Source organism: Ranitomeya imitator, chromosome 2 (genome assembly GCF_032444005.1).
Source record: "Ranitomeya imitator isolate aRanImi1 chromosome 2, aRanImi1.pri, whole genome shotgun sequence".
NCBI classification, from domain to species: Eukaryota; Metazoa; Chordata; class Amphibia; order Anura; family Dendrobatidae; genus Ranitomeya; species Ranitomeya imitator.
Genome location: NC_091283.1, coordinates 201,694,498 through 201,713,476, shown reverse-complemented (window position 1 = coordinate 201,713,476; position 18,979 = coordinate 201,694,498). Strand labels below are relative to the sequence as shown.

General features: G+C 46.9%; 1 protein-coding gene across 4 annotated transcripts in view; it reads left to right on the top strand.

Moving 5' to 3' along the window:
- The first annotated feature begins 12,726 nt into the window (after positions 1-12,726).
- The window catches only part of GOLGA1 (golgin A1), an 88,338-nt gene continuing 82,085 nt past the window's right edge, over positions 12,727-18,979 (top strand). The window contains exons 1-4 of one of the 4 annotated variants that reach the window (XM_069748483.1): positions 12,727-12,841; positions 16,037-16,305; positions 16,401-16,491; positions 18,836-18,910. In XM_069748483.1, the coding sequence (XP_069604584.1) occupies positions 16,171-16,305; positions 16,401-16,491; positions 18,836-18,910 (301 nt within the window). In that variant the 5' untranslated portion in view covers positions 12,727-12,841; positions 16,037-16,170. Of the gene's footprint in view, positions 12,930-16,036; positions 16,306-16,400; positions 16,492-18,835; positions 18,911-18,979 lie in introns of all 4 variants that reach the window. The other 3 variants (XM_069748481.1, XM_069748482.1, XM_069748484.1) reach the window with 3 other exon arrangements.

Below are 18,979 nucleotides of genomic sequence, written 5' to 3'. Positions count from 1 at the left end.
GAGGCGAGGGACCCTGCACTGGACTCCTTTCCCTAGGACGACTACATAGTTTGTAAACATGGTGGGTGAGAAATTGACCCACTGGTCATGGAAGCTCTAGAGATTTCTGCCCTTGGTGGTAAGACCTAGCTATGTTGGGGCTCATTTTTATCTTGGCCATGTAGTAGTCTTAGTTCACTATGTGGCTCCAGCACTACATGGTAAGCAGCGGTCTTAGAATACGTAGGACCCTGCCATCACCTGTCTAGTAGACGTGTGGGCATTATGGATTGACTGCTCTCTGACCCATTTGCAGTTGTTTTGATCATATGTAATAAAAGATCGGGACGTCGTGCGGTGCTGGACCTGTCTCTGATCTAGGAATCTTACTGGCATCTTAGAGCTCCCGACGAGGAGGTGACCAAGTCTGAGTTGGCTTTACAAGTGGCCAAATCTGTTGAACATCTGGCTACCAATAAACATACTTTTTTTGGTTAAATGTGACATCTGTACCCCCTGCTGTGCTGTTTTTCTGTTTTCTTTTGTGTAGTTGCAGAAAGTTCTGTATTTTTGACACCTACGTAACGGTTAGTCTGGTTAGGAAAGGTTGTACTGTGCTGCTGCTGCCGCCATCCTGACTTTCTACCATTTTTGCAAGAACTGTTGACTGGCTATAACAACCAGGTAGAAAGCTGACGGGAATGGTCGTGTTTAATGCTCTATTACGCACCTTGGAAAATAGAGCGCATTGTTCGCTTGCCGAAAAAGACAAGAACGGCAGAAGAATACATTGTGAACGCAAGTACACCCCGCCATTTGTATGACATTCGAAGGGAACCTGTCGGCTGTTTCATGCTGCCCGAACCATGAGCACATCCTACTTACTGATCCTCAGTTACTCTACTAGAATCCAGAGCTGTATTCACAATCCTGCTGGCTTCAGAGCTGCCATCTCCCTAGCAGACCAGAGTCCTTGATTCTTTTGTGTTCCTTTTTATTTTGTTTTTTATATACCAGGCACCATACACTAATCTAAATGACAAATTTACCATTCTGCTACATTATAGCAGATCAGCTAAGCTGTTACAGCTATCCGACAACAGACTTAGACTAGCTATAAGACCGGAAGAATGGTGAATGCAGCTCCAAATCAAGGATCTATTGACAGTTACCGAAACATTTATGTGGGTTAAAGGGACAGAGGAGGTGGTACATTTATGATGGCTCGTCACAAGAGTTGGGGGTCCTAACCCCCCTATAGTGAAGGTGTGAGTGAAGCCCAGCCATTATAGAAATGTAATGGCTCAGTAGGACACGGATCTAGTCAAACTCCCGACTGCTACATTCGCAGACCACCAATTTAGTGATCGGGTGGGCTGCCATATATCCACTTCCTTGGGAATAGGTGATTTAGCAAATATAAAAGGATGTAATTTGGGGGTTTTGACCGTCCCGTGTCACTTTTGTGCATCCCCCCATTGTATTTCTGTAAAGGATTCGATGCTACAACCCCATTTTTCCAGTCAGTGTGACCGAAGCGTCCTATGCAACTTTCAAGTTCTGAAAATCCAGATAAGCACACAATTATTCATCAGGCGCCTTTTTATTTTATTTTTTCTAGTTTTCCGTCTTTCGTGCTCTGTAGCCATGAGAGGGGTCAGGATTTAACATTAGCACAGTGTATTTTGTGTATACTTAGGAAAAGTTAGTAAGTTAGGGCATACAAACTGCTATAAGAGGATGTGAGTGTTTTTTGTGAATTGTGTGTTTTTTTTTTTTTTTTTAGGGTCATCGATTTATATATCAGTGATCCAAATGCCATTAATGGTGGAAAACCCCTTTTTTAGAGGTCTTGTCTGCTTTTTACAATCCCCAGCAGTCTCCTAATAATTAGCTGATCACAAGATGTCCCAAAACGGATTAGCTGTGAATTGGAGGAACATGGCAGCACGTGTTCATTATTCCCACAGCGCCTCCGCAGGAGAAATGAGGCATTACATGGTGATCATTGAAATTAATATTGTGTATATGTAATGTATTGACTTTGGAAGTCTTTCCAAAAGAGAGAGATAGAAGGGTCTTGCAGCTGCTCTCTGATTTTGTTAAATAATGGAGAGTCCTAATTTTAAAGGGGGTTGTCCACCTCCTGCGGAGAATTATTTATTTTTTTAAAGTTATGTAGTGAGGGATAAAAACATCTTTTTCCTAAATTTTTGCACTGTTCAAAGATCACATCCAGGGAAACAAATAACATCTAAAAACTGGTCATAATTCAACTGGGCAAAAAAAAAAAAGTGAACTCTCCCATCGGGCTACCAGAATAAGATCACTTATGGATCCTTAGTTGGCTCATTCTACAGCCAACAAAACACAGGCTACAGAAGGCAAACGGTGCAAAATGTTTAATGAAACCAACTTACAAAGTTGATTTTTAGCCAAAAACTAAGTAAGAAAAAAAAGTTATACCCAAAGGTGGACATCCCCTCTAAGAGACCCCCTTTAAATTCTCCAATAGAATATTGCAAATGGGTTTTTGTAAACCAGACAATCCCTTTTTAAGCGTCATGTTCATTCTTAGCACTATTAAATTAGACCTCCATAGTAAGGAATATTTTAATTCCGTTTATGCGTTCCTGTCCGCGTTTTTTAATGGCGGTCTCCAAAATGACTGGGTACTGTGACGGTCGAGGACAGGCTCACTTGGACATTTTACCTTTTTTTTTTTTTTTTTTAAATAAACTTTTTAAGCAAAGCCTTGACAAAAGCCTCATAATTTTATTTTGTGTTTTTATGTAGCGTGTAATTAACAGTCTCGGCACAAGTAAAAGCCTGCGCAGGAGAAAGTCGCCCGGCGTTGGCTCGTCTCGCAATAACTGCTCGCCTGACTGTCAATTACTGTAGATCGCCGTGCCCGGGTTCTGGACAAATCTGTAGAAATAATGACGAGCATTGTGCCATTGTGAAAGACAAAAAAAAAAAAGCTTGGGATTGTTTTTGTTGTTGTTTTTTCCATTGTTTTGCAGTCGATGGGAGTTTGTCTCTTGCGTCCTGTCCGTTTGTTCCATGCTACGTGTACAGCGTTCTATGTCCTCGGTCCTGTAGTGATTGTGCCACAGGACAGCACAGATTGTATGGCGTCCATCGCTCCCCGGCTATTGTACATAGTGCCACACTTAGCTGCTCGCCTCATGTTGTAAATGTCGTTCTCTCCGGAAATTGAAAGCAGCAAGAAAAAGAAAAAAAAATTAATAAAAACATGAAAATGTTGACTCTTAAACTTGAATATATTTGCTTGATGTCTGTGGTTACGTGTATGAGCATTTTCTCCTTCAGAATAAAGATTTTTGTTTTTGTTTTTTTCCATAAATTTACCTGTAAGAATTTATTGTAATATCGTCTCTGCTTTTGTGTTCACAAAGCCCTCGGGGTCTCTGCAAAATCGGTGCGCCCGCTAGTTTACTAAATAAAATAAATATGAATAATAAAATATATTTATTTTATTTATATTTTAAAATTTATATATATTGTATTATATATTTTATATAAATATAGATTTATATAGACATAATTTTATATATATTATATTTATATATTAAAATAAAATGTATATAAATAATAAAAAATATATATACACTATATATCGCATATACATACAAATGTGTGTATATTTTATTTAATTTTTTATCTAGGTTGAAAAACGAACACAAATTTGGAAAAGATTGTTTTATAAAGGAGTTCTCTCACTTGTTTGTTTTTTGTTTTTTTTGCTTATAAGCTCTGCCCATTATCTTTTAAGATCATGTGAATGGAGTCCCTACAACCCCTTTAGATCTTCACAGGTGCCCTTGCATACCTCCAAAAAACGCATTTTATACATGTCCCTCGCTGCATGTAAATTGTGCAGTCCTTTCCTATGGGTGTCTCCATATTGCAATCAGCGGCGCCCCAGTCCCAGTCCCTTGTAAGGTCATCTCTTCCCTCTAGATGCCGGTGGATGATGTCTCTACCTGTGCATGACATGGAGACATCATCCACTAACATCCAGAGAGAAGAGGTGACGTTACGAGGCACAGGGGCGGCGCTGATTGCAGTACAGACACCCCCATAGGACCGGACTGCACAATTCACATACAGCGAGGGACATGTATAAAATGAATTTTCAGAGGTACTTTGGGTCTGGGGATATAGAGGGGTTGTAGGAACCCCATTCACATGATCTTAATGGGGAAGGTTTGTAAGGGGGGGGTGGTGGCGTGTACTTTAAAATCGGTAAAATTCCAATAGTGCTTGTAAAAATGAGCAATTTTGCAATTTACTTATTGAAAAAAAATCCTCTCTTCAAGAATGAAGAGACTTGAATGTACAGCTTGTTGCTTAGTTACCGGCTGCCGCTGCATCCTGAGTGACAATTACCTAAGCAATGAGCAGGGAGGAAAGCGCTCTTAAAGGGACTCTGTCAGCACAGAATGACTGTCCAAACTAAGCACCGCTCGGTGCTTCTCGGCGGGGCCATTAGATAATACACAGCTTCCCACCTGATGGTTTTCCCTCTGTCTCCACCTCGCTCTTCTTTGATTGACAGCTCTGGCTTCATAAGATGAATGGAAACCACGCAGGTGGGTAGGGAAGGTGTGTATAAATGATTGGCTCTGCCATTGTGCACTGATCGCCTGCACTTGGTTTGAGCCGTCATTCTGAGCTGACAGTCCCTTTTCAGTTATTGTCCATGCCATGATGCACCTGTGCTTGGTTTGAGCAGTCATTCTGAGATGACAGTCCCTTTTCAGTTAGGGTATGTGCACACATACTGAGGTCCACTGTGGATTTTTCTGCAGCGGATTTTGATAAAACCGCTGCGGATTTACCGCGGTTTTTCTGCGGTTATACAACTGCGGATTTCTATTGGAGCAGTTGTAAAACCGCTGCGGAATCTGCAGAAAGAAGTGACATGCTGCGAAATGTAAACCGCTGCGGTTCCGTGTGTTTTTTTTTCCGCAGCATGTGCACAGCGTTTTTGGTTTCCCATAGGTTTACATTGTATTGTAAACTCATGGGAAACTGCTGCGGATCCGCAGCAAAATCCGCATCGTGTGCACATATCCTTAATGTCCATGCCATGATGCACCTGCGCTTGGTTTGAGCCGTCATTCTTAGCGGACAGTCCCTCTTCAGTTATTGTCCATGCCATGATGCACCTGCGCTTGGTTTGAGCAGTCATTCTGCGCCGTCTGTTTGTAGGTGTTACAACACATTGCGGCTGACACTGTAGAAGCCCCCCGCGCTTGTCATTACATAGCACCCTTAATTCCCTGCCTGTGGCCGGGATTTGGTGGCAACCTTGATTTCTGCTTTATGTTGCTGCATCACTGTAGGGATCAGACGAAGGGGATCAACAAGAACAGTGAATGGTACAAAAAAAAAAAGTTTTAAAATATAAAGGAAAAAAAAACCTAAAAGTTTGAATTGTCCTGTGTTTTCCTCTATTAAAAGATTTAAATACACACGGGGTATCGTAATGTTCAGAGAAGGCAGATCTGTGAAAAAATAAAAATGATTAGCCCGATCGATAAACAGAAAAAAAAAATTAAGAATCCCAATCTTTTTTTTTTTTTGGTCTCGGCAATACTATAAAAGAGAACCAGCGCTCAACAGGTTACAACTAGAGTTGAGCGACTTTTACTTTTTTAGGATCGAGTCAGGTTTCGTGAAACCCGTCCTTGTCAAAAGTTGGGTCGGGTGAAATTGGCCGATTATTGCGAAAAGTCGGGGGCCGACAGAAACACGAAACCCAATGCAAGTCAATGGGGAATCAAAGTCTGCAGTGAGTGGAGGCCAGAAAAACGCCTACAGTGCTCATTTTAATGCCAAAATCATCAATTCGTATTACTTAAGCTTGTCAATCTTAATTTACTTTATAATAATAGTTAGGCATTGAAAACAGGGGGTCATTTGGCTAAAATTGTTGGGGGGGGGGGGGGGGGTAGGGCTGGCTCAAGATTTTCGTGGGCCCAGGAAGCGCGGAATACGTCACGGTGGTGGAGCAGGGAAAGGTAAGTATTTCAACTTTGCAAGTGCTGTGATCCTGAGCAAGCAGGGGGGGCCCACTAGTTGGCACTGGCACAGGGCCCCTCATAATACGGCGGTGTGTTTGACGGCGGGTGGCGCCTCCCACTGCCAGAGACACTTTTGCGTACTATGAGGGGCCCTGTGCCAGTGCCAACAAGTATGACCCCCCCCCCCAAACCTGATGAAGGAACCTGCACTTTCATCTGCACCTTCCTCTTTGTCCCCGTGTAAGGTGGTATAGTATGTGGGAAGGGGAACCTGACTTTCAGCAGGGTCAGATTCTGGCTGTGTAGAGTGCAAGGGGAATGTAGTGGTCTGGGTCAATGTACCAGCAGATTCATCTAGCAGTGGCTGGGCAATGGGCAGGATGAGGAGGAAACACAGATATAGGCCCAAATGATAAAGTGGGCTTAATGCAGTTCAAAATTGGTAACAGGACTAAACAGAGGGCATTGCTTTGTTCAGTGGAGGACAACTGTAATGAGTGGCGCAGACACAGTTAGTAGGCCCAAAATAAAAAAGTAGGCTAAATTCAGTTCAAAATTGGTAACAGGACTAAACAGGTGGCATAGCTAGGTACTGGGGTGGGCTCCTCTGCTGAGTAGCAGAGAGTGGTAGTAGGCGCAAAGTATTAACTGGTCTAAATGGAGGCCAGGGCGCCTGTATATTTTTACTATCATTTCAACAAATTTGTATTGGCAGTGCCATTGAAGGATTTAACAGCACAGACTACACCATGGTGGAGCAGGGAGAGGTAAGTATTGCAAGTGGTAGAGCACTGTTTGGGGGGGTTGGGCACGCTATTGTGGGCGGCGGTACTGGCACAGGGCCCCTCATATTACGACGGTGTGTCTGACGTTGGGTGTGCACCACCATCGTCAGATTTACTTCATTGTACTATGAGGGACCCTGTGCCAGTGCCGTCGCCCAAGAGTGGGCGCACCTACCTGTCCAGGCAAACGGCACTTGCATGGGTGCTTGCGCCAGGTGCTGACCATGGCCCTGTGGGGGGAGTTAGCCCATTTAGGGAGGTATAAAAATGGCCTATGGTGGACATTCAGCAGCTGCAAATGGAGGAATTGGGAGGAGGTCAAAAGCAAGACATTTTTCAGGCAAGCTACGTGTCAGCAGGGGAAGGTGGGGCAAAATAATTTGAAATTCTAGATTGGTTCATTTTACTCAACATTCTGGGTAGCCAGACGTGTTTTTTTTTCGGTCAGTATTGAACCAGCAGCACTGAAGACTCTTTCTGATCGCACACAAGCAGCTTGGCAAGCGAGCTCCTGTAATGCATAATCTGCCAATTCAGGCCAGGTGTCTATTTTAGATGCCCAGTAATCAAAGGGGAATGACCTGTGAGGGAGAACATTGATAAGGGAGGAAAAGTAGTTCGTAACCATACTGGACAAATGCTGTCTCTTGTCACTTTGAATCGATGCAGCAGTACCTGTCGTGTCAGCGGTCATTGCGAAATCACTCCACAACCTGGTCATTAAACCCCTCTGTCCAATGCCACTTCGGCTTTGTGCACTTCTAACACCTCTGCCATGTTGCCCCCTACGGCTCGTGTGAGAACCATCAGTGCCGCTGTGTGCTGGGAATGCCAAGAACCAAACGGTCTACAAGAGTTGTTTGTTTGGTAGCCAATATTTGCGCAAGGTTCTCCTGTGGCATGATATTTTGTAATTTTCCTTTATATCGTGGATCCAGGAGGCAGGCCAACCAGTAAACGGCATCGGTCATCATTTTGATAATGCAGGGGTCCCTTTTTAGGATACGCAAGGCATACTCAGCCATGTGGGCCAATGTTCCAGGTGTCAATTCACTGCTTGTGCTGGGTTGAGGATCACTTTCTTGCAAATCAACATCACTTGTGTCCCGCAAAAACCCTGTACCTGACCTTGCAACGCCACCGGTTTCTATTGCCCCCTGAGAAGCATCCTCCTCCCATAAATATTCATCCTCCTCCTCTTCGTCCGCCACGTCGTCCAGGAGAGTTCCCAGAGCAGCCAATGGCTGACTGTCATCAAGGCTTCCCTCCTCGGGTGTGTCAAACTTTGCATCAGCAGACGCATTAGTGGGATGCTCATGCTTATGATGGCGTTGTCCGCACTGACAAGCCGTGTGCATTCCTCAAAACACTGAAGGACTTGACACAGGTCTTGTAGCTTCGACCACTGCACACCAGACAACTCCATGTCTGCCATCCAACTGCCTGCCCATGTATGTGTATCCTCCCACAAATACATTACAGCATGCCTCTGTTCGCACTGCCTCTGAAGCATGTGGAGTTCCACCTTGTTGCAACGTCGATTATTAGGCGGTGCTGGGGAAGATTCAGCGATCGCTGATGGTTCAGCATACGGCTGGAGTATACGGGCGACCGGCGGATGTGCGAGCAAAGTCTTTGCGCCTTCAGGAGCAGGGCTGGTAACTCCGGATAATTTTTGAGGAAGCACTGCACCACCAGGTTCAAGGTTTGAGCTAGACAAGGTATGTGTTTAAGTTCTGAAAGGACTATGGCAGCCATAAAATTCCTTCCATTATCACTGACTACCTTGCCTGCCTCAAGATGTACACTGCCCAGCCATGACTGAATTTGTTGCTGCAAGTACTCAGCCAGTACTTCCGCAGTGTGTCTGTTGACGCCCAAACACTTCATTTCTAACACAGCCTGCTGACACCACTAGCTGTTCGATAATGGGACACCTCGTGTGCAACACTGGCAGCTGCGGATGGAGTGGTCGTGCGACTGCGCTCTGTGGACGAGCTTTCACTTCTGGAGGAGGTGGAGGAGGGGTGGCGAACGCCTACAGCAAACTTTCCTAGACCGTGGGCCAGGCAGAACTGTCCCACTATGGCTGTCCCCTGTGGACCCTGCATCCACCACAATAACCCAGTGTGCCGTGATGGACACGTAACGTCCCTGGCCATGCCTACTGGTCCATGCATCTATTGTGAGGTGCACCTTTCCACTGACTGCCTCAGTGCATGGAGAATGCGGTTTTTGACATGCTGGTGGAGGGCTGGGATGGCTTTTCTCGCAAAGAAGTGTTGACTGGGTAGGTCATAGCGTGGTACTGCTTAGGCCATCAGGGCTTTTAAAGCTTCGCTTCAACCAACCTTTAGGGCATCATCTCTAATGAGATTAGTCTAGCAATGTGGGCGTTCAAACCCTGTGTACGCGGATGACAGGATGAGTATTTTCTTTTCCTAACGAGAGTCTCTTGTAGGGTGAGCTGGACTGGAGAGGTGCATATGGTGGAACTAGCGGTGGTGGTGGTGGACATGGCGGATTGAGAGAGGGTTGGTGATGGTATTCTCGATGTTGGCCTGCATACAGTGTTTCCTACCAATAACCTTGTGATTCCCTGACTGCTTTGGCCTTGTGACGACACCTCCACATTTGATGCTGGTGGTGTCCTAACCGGTGGGCTTATAGTGAGGGAAGCAATGTAGCGTTGCTGAGTACATTCTGAGCTGGTGCACCAACGGTACGGGACGTTTGGTAGTTAGTCCAGGCTTGCAAGTGCAGGCTGGTTAAATGTGTAAGCTTGCATGTTGTATTTAAATTTTGAAGATTCTTCCCTCTGCTAAAGGTCTTTGAGCATTTCTTACAGATAACTTTTGACTGATCATTCGGATCTTGGTTAAAAATTGCCACACTACACTCTTCCTACTATGGATTACCTTTTCAGGCATTGCACGCTGTGCTACTTTCACCGGATGGCCACGCTGTCCTAAAACTTTTTGTTTTTGACAAACGTTTTTGGCCTGATACGGGCCTGCCAGATGACAGCTGTTGCGATGTAGATGGCTGCTGCAGATCATCCTCCTCCGCTTCTGAGCTACTGGCAGCGGCACCCTCTTCCCCTAATGGCTGCCAATCTGGGTCAACAACTGGGTCATCTATAACCTCCTCTTCAATATCATGTGCACCTTCCTCTGTGTCACCGTGTAATGTACTATAGTGTTCGGGACAGAGCACCATAGTCTCGTCAGGGTCAGATTCTGGCACAGTACACTGTGAGGGCAATGTAGTAATCTGAGTCAATGGAACAGCATCATAATCTAGCTGTGGCTGTGCATCAGTGCACGCCATGTCCGATTCATCTTGTAATGGGCAGTTAATTTCCCTTTCTAAGGCTACGTTCACATTAGCGTCGCGTCGCTGTTGCGTCGGCGACGCAGCGGCGAAGCGCCCCTATGTTTAACATAGGGGACGCGTGCGTCTTTTTGCACGCGTTTTCCGACACGTGCGTCGTTTTAGACGCTAGCGTCGGACGCAAGAAAACGCTACAAGTTGCATTTTTCTTGCGTCCGATTTCGTCAAAAAACTACGCACGCGTCGCAAAACGCGCGCGTTTTTGCGCGCGTTTGCGCGCGTTTTTCCGTGCGTCGCGCGTTGCGTCGCCGACGCAGGGCGGCGCAACGCTAGTGTGAACGTAGCCTAACCCAGGCACGGTATGTGTAAAGAGCTCCATGGAGTAACCTGTAGTGTCGCCTGACGCATCCTTCACTTTTGGTTTGGGTGCAGGACACAAGGAACCGTCTTGTTCCTGACCCGGAGCATCCACTGACGACTCGCTGCTTTTATATTTGGAACTTTCTGAAGAGGAGGCGAAAGAGCTAGAGGCTGAGTCAGCAAGGAAAGCCAAAACTTTTCCCTGCTGCTTAGTCTTTAAAAGCCGGTTTCCTACTCCCAGAAAAGGGAGAGTTCGAGGCCTTGTGTAGGCAGACGATGACGATGGCTCAACACCTCCAGTCTTAGGTGCCATTGTGCTTTTGCCACTACCACCAGATGCTTCACCACCATCAGTACCAGCTGGCAACCACCGCCCACAGCCTCTTCCACGAGACTTCCTCATTTTTTGGAAAATCTAACCAAAATAACAACCGTTATATGGTACTGTAAAACAAGGTAGAAGGGTATATAAACTTGTTGAGAATTTGAAACTCCCTTTTTTGGGGGGAGACTGACCCAAACCTCAAGTCCAGTGTATAAAACAACACAATCTAAGTGGCAGAAAGTGGCTGGAAGATATATGAAAAAAATACAAGGACTGTAGTACAATTTCAATCTCCCTACAATGATCTCAGGACAAGTATGGCAGAAATAAAAAGGACTGCTGCACACAAAAGTGTGGACAAATAAACAAGAGAACTGTGCAGAAAGGAGCAACAGGATTTTTGCTTTTAAAAAAGCAGTTGGTTTGCACAGCGGCGTACAAACAGCAATGCAGCTATCAGGGAGCTTTATAAGGCAGCCTAATAAGCTACAGAGCTGATGCACAAAAATATAAACTCCACTGTCCCTGCAAAGAAAAGGTGGTGTCGGACAGTGGAAATCGCTACAGCACAAGCGGTTTGGGGCTTAATCTTCCCTCCCTAACTATATCCCTTCTTCTGATGCAGCTGCAGCAACCTCTCCCTATGCTAAGATCAGCAGCAGTAAGATGGCGGTCGGCGTGCATGCCACTTTATAGCCCCTGTGACGCAGCAGAAAGCAAGCCAATCACTGCCATGCCCTTCTCTAAGATGGTGGGGACCGAGACCTATGTCATCACGCTGCCCACACTCTGCGTCCTCCATTGGCTGAAAAATGGCGCTGAAAGCGTCATACGAAACACGACTTTGGCGCGAAGATCGCCGACAGCGTGGCCGATCCCACACTAGGATCGGGTCGTGATTCAACACCCCCCAATCTTTGTTTTTTCATGATGCTGAATTTTTTCTTCTTCATTAAAATAATAAATCTGGACCCATTTCGTATCGCCGTAATCGTACTGATGAGCAGAAGCCAATTGTGAAGCCGTTATTATCATAACAATTACAAACAAAGTCAGAATGGGGGGGGGGGTCACAATTTCTACACACTTGGATTTTTTTTTATTTTCCCCATTTTCCAGTACACTATATGGTAAATTAAATCGCGTCATTCACAAGTACAACTCATCCCGCAACAGACAAGCCTCATCTGTCTGTGGAGAGAAAAATAAGAGTCATGTGCCTGGGAAGAAGAAGAAGAGGGAAATGGAAACTGGCCTCATCGTGAAGGGGTTAAGGGCAAAAAAATATAAAAACTCCATGGCGACATATCACAGCCGGGGACATGGATGGTTGCTATGGGCAACAAGGACATTGTTTTGTTTTTTTAACTAATTTCTTACCAGAAAAAAACCTCATGCCTCCATTAATAATAATTAAAAAAAAACAATATTGATGGGGAAAAATAAATGTATTTCTTAATACAGAATTTTTATTTATTTACTATAAAAAAAAAACTTACAAATTTGTATCGCTGCCATAGTAGCGGCATTGTACAGTCTGGGACCATCGTATGCAGGTCATTAGACCCCAAAAGCAATGGTGGCATTGTTTGTCCACCCCTTTTAAGTTTTATTAGTTCCTGTTATTTGGGTTCAATGTTTAGTGTCATTGAAAACACAGCTCTTCCCACGAAATTAATAAACAAGTCAATGTCAAGAGAAAAAAAAATCTAACAGACTACTCCACTCAGGAATGGGTTAATATTCTTGCAGCTATTAACTGACTGGCTTTACTACATCTCCCATCATGCTTTGCGAGGTGTCTCCAGACCGCGCATGTCTGACGCTCTTGACGCCACGGTTCACGCTTCAGCCAATCAAATTGCAACATTTCGCCTCTCGTAATCTCCACGCCTCCTTCTGAATTAGCCAATTAGCCGGCTGCGCCTCACCTGACCTGAGCGCTTCGGTGACGTCACTGGCCACATCTACCCCTGGAGAGAAGAGAGACGGAGACCGGAAAACCGGCAAGTAGGCGATGTGACGTCATGGAGGGAGGCTTCCTGGAGCTGACACACTGAGCCCCGGCATATGCCCCGTAACTATGGGAAAGTGGTGTGTGATGTCACCCAGGAGCAGATATTACTGACAGGGATGTTCCTTATACAGGGCTGTTCACACTGTGCGGACCCCCTACTACACGTATAGAAGGGGCTGTAATGTTAGTGCTCAGGGCGGCCGCTCTCCAGGTTTGTGTATTGGAAGCGGGAATATGAGGAAGCAGGACGATCCCTCCAGATGCCTGTGTCAGGGTATGAGCGAGCGGGACGATCCCTCCAGATGCCTGTGTCAGGGTGTGAGCGAGCGGGACGATCCCTCCAGATGCCTGTGTCAGGGTATGAGCGAGCGGGACGATCCCTCCAGATGCCTGTGTCAGGGTATGAGCGAGCGGGACGATCCCTCCAGATGCTTGTGGCAGGGTATGAGCGAGCGGGACGATCCCTCCAGATGCCTGTGTCAGGATAGGAGCGAGCGGGACGATCCCTCCAGATGCCTGTGTCAGGATAGGAGCGAGCGGGACGATCCCTCCAGATGCCTGTGTCAGGGTATGAGCGAGCGGGACGATCCCTCCAGATGCCTGTGTCAGGGTATAAGCGAGCGGGACGATCTCTCCAGATGCCTGTGTCAGGGTATGAGCAAGCGGCACGATCCCTCCAGATGCTTGTGTCAGGATAGGAGCGAGCGGGACGATCCCTCCAGATGCCTGTGTCAGGATAGGAGCGAGCGGGACGGTCCCTCCAGATGCCTGTGTCAGGATAGGAGCGAGCGGGACGATCCCTCCAGATGCCTGTGTCAGGATAGGAGCGAGCGGGACGATCCCTCCAGATGCCTGTGTCAGGATAGGAGCGAGCGGGACGATCCCTCCAGATGCCTGTGTCAGGGTATGAGCGAGCGGGACGATCCCTCCAGATGCCTGTGTCAGACTGTACTGGGAGCAGCCGGTCATTGTCATATGCAGGGGCAGGACTCTGTGCTAGATGTGAGACCCCCGTGTAATCGGACTCCATCCGTGCCTCTTGTTTTCATTGGCCGATGTCACACCACAGCAATGACATTGTGCAGGACCCGGTCAATGACACGAGGAGTCGGGGACGCCGTCCGATGAGGGGAGTCTCCCCTCATGTGACTGCAGATTACTGACGATGTACGGGGTCCTGCTGATCCACGGGCACTGATTCTAGCCAGAACCTGGGAAAAAACAACTATACCAGGATCATGGGCTTATTAATTAAATTATTAAAGCTTATTAATGTGTGGGAAGTCAGGGCTCGCCTGTTGGAGCACAGTTGCTGACCATGCTGGCTTAGGCCCCTTTCACAGATCAGTTTTTTTCCGTCCGTCACAATCCGTTGGCTCGACGGATCCGTCACAGATTGTGAAAATATTATGCGTTGGATCCGTTTTTTCCACGAATCCAACTAGGGGGGCTGGCTAAAGGATCCTAAAAAAATCGGAGCATGCTCAGTTAAAAAAAACGGAATCCGTCTCCGGATTCCGTCATTTGACGGGCCCGTCGCCCTTAGGCTTCCATTCTAGCAAACAACGGATCCGTCGCTGTTTGTTTTTTTGACGGAGACAATAACGTTACTTTGTCCGTTGTCTCTGGCCGCCAGACAAACAATTTTCGACGGATCCGGCGAACGACGGATGAAACGTGAGGCCATCCACCGCTAATACAACTTAGTCTATGAGAAGAAAGACTGATGCTGCCGGATCCGTTTTTTTTTTTTTTTCTAAATTCAACGGATTGAGACTGACAGCAAAAAACTGATGTGTGAAAGGGCCGTTCGGCTCTGTTCACACCTTTTTGTCCTATGGGAAAGTCAAACGTTTCTAAAATGTTTTATTGGCAAAAAAAAGTCTTCATCCTGGCTGACACATGTCAGTGTTTTGTTGGGTCTCCTTACCGTTAGCCGTCCATCAATTTAACAAATGTAGGTTGGGAGCTTTTCATATGTGAAATATGGTGTGAATGCCGCCCAAGATAGAAAGATGTCTGGACACAGAGCGCTATGTGTTAGTTCATAGCGTCTGCACTGGTCCAAGGTGCCCTCGTCCTTGGATCCCTGGTCCCGCTCTGGTCCATGGTGCCAGCTCTAGTCCATGTCCACCACTCAGCTACTGCAATGTTCAGGGGGAATCAGAATGGACCCCGGAGTGTTGGAGGACAGCAGCCGGGTCTGATGCATGTCCTGATGGGGCAGAGCAGCTATGGTGGCACTAGAGGAACCCACATAATATGCCAGTGGTTTTAATGTTCTAGCTCAGTGATTGGTTGCAACGCTGTTGGCGTCATAGACTCTGCACTGGACCCAGGGAGAGTGAGTAAAGCACAATATTTATAATTAACTGCTCCCAGGGGACATTGATTTTTATTTTTTTTTAAAAAGGGCAAGCCGCCTCTATTTGCAGCTTTCAGAGGGCACACATTTCAGATCAACGGTTAGGACAGGACAAAATTGGTCAAACTGTTGATCATCAGGAGCGCTCTCCCCCCAGCAAGCAGGAGGCTCTGAACAATGCGCTCTTGAAGGACAAAAGAAAATATTAAAACCCCTTTTAATCTTCCTCATAATGTAGATTTTCTGTGTGGATTTTGCACAAAGAAAGTTGTCAGCGTATTACTGTACCAAGAAAATCAACGTTTTTTTTTTTTTTTTTAACCAAATCCATGATTTTCAAAGTAAGTACACGAGTCTCATCAGGTCCGGGAGATCTGTTTAGTAATATATGCAGTTTATATTGTGAATTCTGATGAGAGATCCCCTGTAAGTCCCAGCAGGTCACTTTATGTGGATTTTCACAGCAGATTTCACCCATTGCAATGTAGAGGGTAATAAGAATGATTATTTCTGGCCATAAAGCCAATGCTCATCTGTGTTATAAGCAGCCAGAAAAATCCACGTTGTCACCAGTGATTCTTCGCGTGTAAGCCGCCATCTGTACGGTGAACCTGACAGCGTAAGCGAGCGACAGTCGGCCATCGTTATGGGCAGAAATCTGCCATTGTCAGCCCTGCGTCCGCTGCCCCTCTATATGTCCCTAAGTCATTCACTCATTGTTTGTTTTTTGTATTATATTTGTGCATATAACACTTTAGCAGAGCTCTAAAGCTGCGGCTGCTTTTCGTGCGGTGACTTTTGCTTTCTGCGTTTTCGCAGGATGGAATCGAGTGTGGATTCTGCGATCTGAAGCCCGGCGCTGCTTGGCGGAGCTCATCCCCGGCACGGCCTGAGCACCCCTTCGACTCTGACACTCGTCCCTCTTTGGGCTGGGAAGCGGTGGGAGAGGTGCAATGTTCACCAAGCTGAAGAAAAAACTTGCGGAGGAGGCGGCCATCGCTCCGCGGCCCGGGGGCGCCGCTCGCATCCCGCGCTCTATCAGCAGAGAGTCGATCACGTCTGTCGGGGCGGACTCCGGAGATGACTTTGTGAGTGACAGGTGATATTAACTCTGAATGTTCCTGACAGCTGAGATCTCAATATCGTGCCGTATGCTCAGGTTATCACGTGATTCTTCTCGCAGGCCTCGGACGGCAGCAGCTCCCGAGACGATTTGCCTTCCCAAATTTCCAGGAGGAATGAACATATCCGCAGATTGGAAGCCAAACTATCAGGTATCCACCTTATAATATCTCATTTCCGGTGAATCGAATTCTTTGATCCATCCATCTTGAGTATGGAATGAATGAGTCTTGCCCTGTGCTATATTGACCCACTCAGACACTTGGACGATGAAGCATTGCCCAGGTCTATGGGATTCAGGTCCGGTGACCATGCCATGGAGGGGTCCCAGTGTCCCTTTTTGCAGTAGTCGATGTTTTGTTCTGCAGACCTCTCAACAACATTTTGGTCTTTCGACGTTTTTGCGTGCCTAGTTGGACGATATTCCACAGGTCAAGAGAGCCGAACTCCATGATGTCCAGTTAAGACTTTGAAGCCAGCACGTGGGCGAGACCGCCTAGCTTTAATACTCATATTTGGGGCCGATGAAACGAGCTAGAAGCACCAAATCGTGGCTTAATTTGTGTTTAAAACCAACTTCGTGCACTGAGACCTATCTGTTATGTGCTTTAGACCCTTTCGATGAATGTGACCCAAGTGGCAAAATTGCTCCAAAAATTGTAGCCCAAAGTAACCCCTGTAGCAAATGGTGTAAAGTTACCCCAGAAGTCATCAAAGATTTAACTCCAAGTAATAAAAGTTGCAAAATGTTGGCGCAGGTCAGAGTTTACACCAGCAATGCCAAAATGGACAGGACGGGAGCACGGCGAGGGGGTGATGCCACGACATCTCTAATCCCATTAATGATTGTTTATTGGTTGTGTGAACTGTGACCATGTGTGTTCCTGTAAGGCCACGTTCACACTGTGTGACCAGGTATGTTCCTGTACGGCCACGTTCACACGGTGTGACCATGTGTGTTCCTGTAAGGCCACGTTCACACGGTGTGACCATGTGTGTTCCTGTAAGGCCACGTTCACACGGTGTGACCATGTGTGTTCCTGTAAGGCCACGTTCACACGGTGTGACCATGTGTGTTCCTGTAAGGCCACGTTCACACGGTGTGACCATGTGTGTTCCTGTAAGGCCACGTTCACACGGTGTGACCATGTGTGTTCCTGTAAGGCCACGTTCACACGGTGTGACCATGTGTGTTCCTGTAAGGCCACGTTCACACGGTGTGACCATGTGTGTTCCTGTAAGGCCACGTTCACACGGTGTGACCATGTGTGTTCCTGTAAGGCCACGTTCACACGGTGTGACCATGTGTGTTCCTGTAAGGCCACGTTCACACGGTGTGACCAGGTGTGTTCCTGTAAGGCCACGTTCACACGGTGTGACCATGTGTGTTCCTGTAAGGCCACGTTCACACGGTGTGACCAGGTGTGTTCCTGTAAGGCCACGTTCACACGGTGTGACCAGGTGTGTTCCTGTAAGGCCACGTTCACACGGTGTGATCATGTGTGTTCCTGTAAGGCCACGTTCACACGGTGTGACCAGGTGTGTTCCTGTAAGGCCACGTTCACACGGTGTGACCAGGTGTGTTCCTGTAAGGCCACGTTCACACGGTGTGACCATGTGTGTTCCTGTAAGGCCACGTTCACACGGTGTGACCAGGTGTGTTCCTGTAAGGTCACGTTCACACGGTGTGACCAGGTGTGTTCCTGTAAGGCCACGTTCACACGGTGTGACCATGTGTGTTCCTGTAAGGCCACGTTCACACGGTGTGACCAGGTGTGTTCCTGTAAGGCCACGTTCACACGGTGTGACCAGGTGTGTTCCTGTAAGGCCACGTTCACACGGTGTGACCAGGTGTGTTCCTGTAAGGCCACGTTCACACGGTGTGACCATGTGTGTTCCTGTAAGGCCACGTTCACACGGTGTGACCATGTGTGTTCCTGTAAGGCCACGTTCACACGGTGTGACCATGTGTGTTCCTGTACGGCCACGTTCACACGGTGTGACCATGTGTGTTCCTGTAAGGCCACGTTCACACGGTGTGACCATGTGTGTTCCTGTAAGGCCACGTTCACACGGTGTGACCAGGTATGTTCCTGTAAGGCCACGTTCACACGGTCAGTATTTGGTCAGGAGAGGGTGATAAATACAGAACTGGTGACGTGTCTCTATTATACTTTTCCACTGATTGTCCCTCTCCTGGTTTTGACTTATAAATACTGATATAAAATACTGACCATGTGAACGTGGCCTTAATATGTGTCCAGCTCTCCTTACTGTCCTCAGCATGGTCGCTGATGGTTTCCCCATAAGTGTCTGCTCCTGTTAGCGCCCCCCAGTAGTACATTGATTTTAGACGTGTGACTATCCCTGCCCTTCTCCCACTCATGTTTTTTTTTATTTTATTTTTTCCTTTTGTTACCCCTCTCCCTTTCTGTCCTGTCTCGCCTTTTCCCACTCCTCGTCCTTCCATCCTGTATGTCTACTTCACCTACAAAGATTACGCAGAACAGCTCCGAAACCTACAGAAGACCAAAGAAAAGCTTGAGCTTGCTTTAGAAACGCACCAGGATTGTACGTATCTATAAAGTCGCGCCGTCCCTTCTCCCTGTCCTGTCTCTGACCGCCATCCTTCAGGTTGTT